The sequence below is a fragment of the Lycium barbarum genome, chromosome 12, assembly GCF_019175385.1.
Source record: "Lycium barbarum isolate Lr01 chromosome 12, ASM1917538v2, whole genome shotgun sequence".
Taxonomy (NCBI): domain Eukaryota; kingdom Viridiplantae; phylum Streptophyta; class Magnoliopsida; order Solanales; family Solanaceae; genus Lycium; species Lycium barbarum.
In genome coordinates this window covers 83,194,995-83,198,019 of record NC_083348.1, presented here as the reverse complement: position 1 = coordinate 83,198,019, position 3,025 = coordinate 83,194,995, and the positions used below count along the sequence as shown (strand labels likewise).

The following is a 3,025-nucleotide window of genomic DNA, read 5'->3' as shown; positions in this document are numbered from 1 at the left end:
TTTCATCGATCATCAACACACGTAAGAATAATATAGTGCCAATACATACGGTTCACACCCCAGTAATTAACTAATTTTAATCATAAATGTAAAAATTTAGCCATATATAAATTTTGGCCATGTGCCCGTGCACCCACCCTTCCATGTAGATCTGCCTCAGAAATAATTAGTTCTGTTTTATAGAAATATATATTATAGTTTACATAGAGGAATTACAATCATACAACTGGCCTGGTATTCTTAGGAGGGATTGGAAGAGGATAATGAAAATACAAGGTTATTCTTAGTAGGAATACTATATTGCATCCTTAGTTATATTGGGGAGCCTATCAGCTATTTTGATTTGGTTGTCTTTTCTAAAAATATGCATTAATTATATTGAAGTCTTCCCACGGGGCCCGATGAAAACAGTGGGGACAAAGGATACGGTGGTAGATAGAAATATGAAGATGATTTTAATTATTACAACTATAGCTTGGTCATTTCAATTATTGAGCACTGAAAACATGTTTCATGCATGAGAAAACCTACTGAAATACGAGTTTGCTTCACTATAAATGCATGGTCTAAATTATCATAAGAACACACCAAGGAAAAACAAAGAGAGAAAAAAAGAACATAAAAGAAGAAGAAAAATGGCTAACATGGCTGAGAAATGGGAGGAACTTAGTGGGAAAAACAATTGGGATGGGCTATTAGATCCATTGGATGTTGATCTCCGTAGATACATCATTCAATACGGAGAGTTGGCTCACGTAACTTATGACACCTTTATCGACGAGAAAGTATCCAAATACGCAGGAGCTAGCAGATACTCGATGGAAAACCTTTTTGCAAGAGCTGGACTTGACCCATCAAAGTATCGCGTAACCAAATACTTTTATGCTACCTCTTCCATGCCACTTCCAGCTGCTTTCATTCTAAAATCATTGTCAAGGGAAGCATGGAGTAAGGAATCAAACTTTATGGGGTATATTGCTGTAGCTACTGATGAGGGTAAAGTTTCACTAGGAAGGAGGGATATTGTGATTGCTTGGAGAGGAACAATTCAGACACTGGAGTGGGTTAATGACCTTCAATTTTTACTAATTCCAGGACCAAAAGTTTTTGGTGATGGGGGTTTACTTCCTTTGTTCCAACCATTGGTGCATCATGGCTTCTACAACGTTTATACATCAGAAAGTTCACGGTCAAAGTTTAATAAAACTAGTGCCAGAGATCAGGTACATATTAATTTAATTACTTATTAATACTTCGATGTTTTTTCGAAATTGTTGTTTTTAACTTCTGATTCTGATTGATGAAGTTTGTGATCATCTCATCTAAAAACTTAAGCTGCTTGTCAGAGAGAACACATTTTTAATTACTTAATTATAATGTCGTCTCAGGTCCTTGCAGAAGTGAAAAGATTGGTTGAGGAATATAAGGACGAAGAGGTCAGCATAACAGTGGTTGGCCACAGCCTCGGTGCATCACTTGCAACCTTAAATGCAGTTGACATAGCTTTCAATGGCATCAACAAAACAAGCACTGGCAAGGAATTCCCAGTCTCGGCTTTTGTATTCGCAAGTCCTAAAGTTGGGGATCTCAATTTTCAAAAGGCATTCTCCAAACTGAAACATCTTCACATCTTAAGAATTCATAACTTATTGGATATTGTCCCGAAATACCCACCCGTTGGCTATTTCGACGTTGGACAGGAAATAATAATCGACACCACAAAATCACCCTATTTGAAGTTGAATCCTGGAGACCCACACACTAGGCATAATTTGGAGGGTTACTTGCACGGAATTGATGGTACTCAAGGAATAGGAGTATCAGCAGGTTTTAAGCTAGAGGTGAATCGTGATCTCGCACTAGTTAACAGGATATGGGACATTCTAAAAGATGAATATCTTGTCCCTGGGGCTTGGTGGGTCGAGAAAAATAAAGGAATGGTTCAACAAGAAGATGGAAAGTGGGTTCTCCAGGATCGCGAGGATTATGACTTAATTGTGGCGGAGCTTTAATTTGGAGTTTAAAGTACTGGCTATTTAATATATTTCCTTAATACCATGTAATGTTTCAATAAAGGAGTTTCCGTGAGCTTCCGATTCCCCTAATAATAGAGGATAAGGAAAATGAATGTTTTAATTTATACATCAATTTAAATTATGTTTTTTCTATTATTTTGAGAAATAAATAGGGGTTTTAATGTATTGATGCACGATATTTGATAAGATACAACAAATATCATAGTAGTATTAAATATGGTGGATGACTTAAGGAGTCCCAATCAATAAATAAGATATAATATGTAAAACCAAGAGAGGCATAATGCTTTGCCTCTTGAAAATTGTTGTGAAGAGATCGTGATCATTAATGAATCGTTCCGTAAGATACCTTGGTTACACTCCTATAGTTAACCAAACAAATCTAACCCATTAGATTATTGAGAGGACACGTGTAATTGAGGAACTGAAGAGATCTCCCGCTTCGAATTACCTTAAATGATACACTCCACTTTTCTTTTTTCAAGAACATACGAGAGAAGCTTAGTTCTTCAAAATTTGATAATAACCTAATTAGTTAATTAGAATGATAAATTATAGTATTTTTGTAAAGCTAATTGTTTCAGATTGTTTAACTTATATTTATGCACCCTAAATACATTAGGACGCAAATAAACTTCTAAAAATTGGGTATATATATATATATATATATATATATATATATATAAGGTAGGGATCAACATTAAGACCTTGTGCCACCACAAAGAGGATTTAACTAAATAAAATTATTTATAAAATTATTTAAAATGAGAACAACTATACAGCTATAAATGAGTTTTTTCATAACGTGTCATTTTGTTTAACAAAGAGCCAATATATACATTTCTCGGATTTTAATGAATTGCAAAGATTAGAATCACAACTTAATTAAAAAAAAAATCTCATAATTATTGTTTCAACCTGCGCTGGATACACACAAGACGCACAGACTCGCCCACTAATATAAGTGATTGAAGTAATTTATATAATGT

The 3,025-nt window shown here is 34.6% G+C and overlaps 1 protein-coding gene across 1 annotated transcript; it reads left to right on the top strand.

Annotated features, from left to right (window-relative positions):
* Positions 1–573: 573 nt before the first annotated feature.
* LOC132622245 (phospholipase A1-IIgamma-like) lies at positions 574–2,201 on the top strand. The gene is made up of 2 exons (XM_060336819.1): positions 574–1,223; positions 1,389–2,201. Exons 1-2 carry the CDS (start codon positions 636–638, stop codon positions 2,010–2,012), a joined length of 1,212 nt encoding a protein of 403 aa, XP_060192802.1. The 5' UTR covers positions 574–635; the 3' UTR covers positions 2,013–2,201.
* The last annotated feature ends 824 nt before the right edge of the window (positions 2,202–3,025 follow it).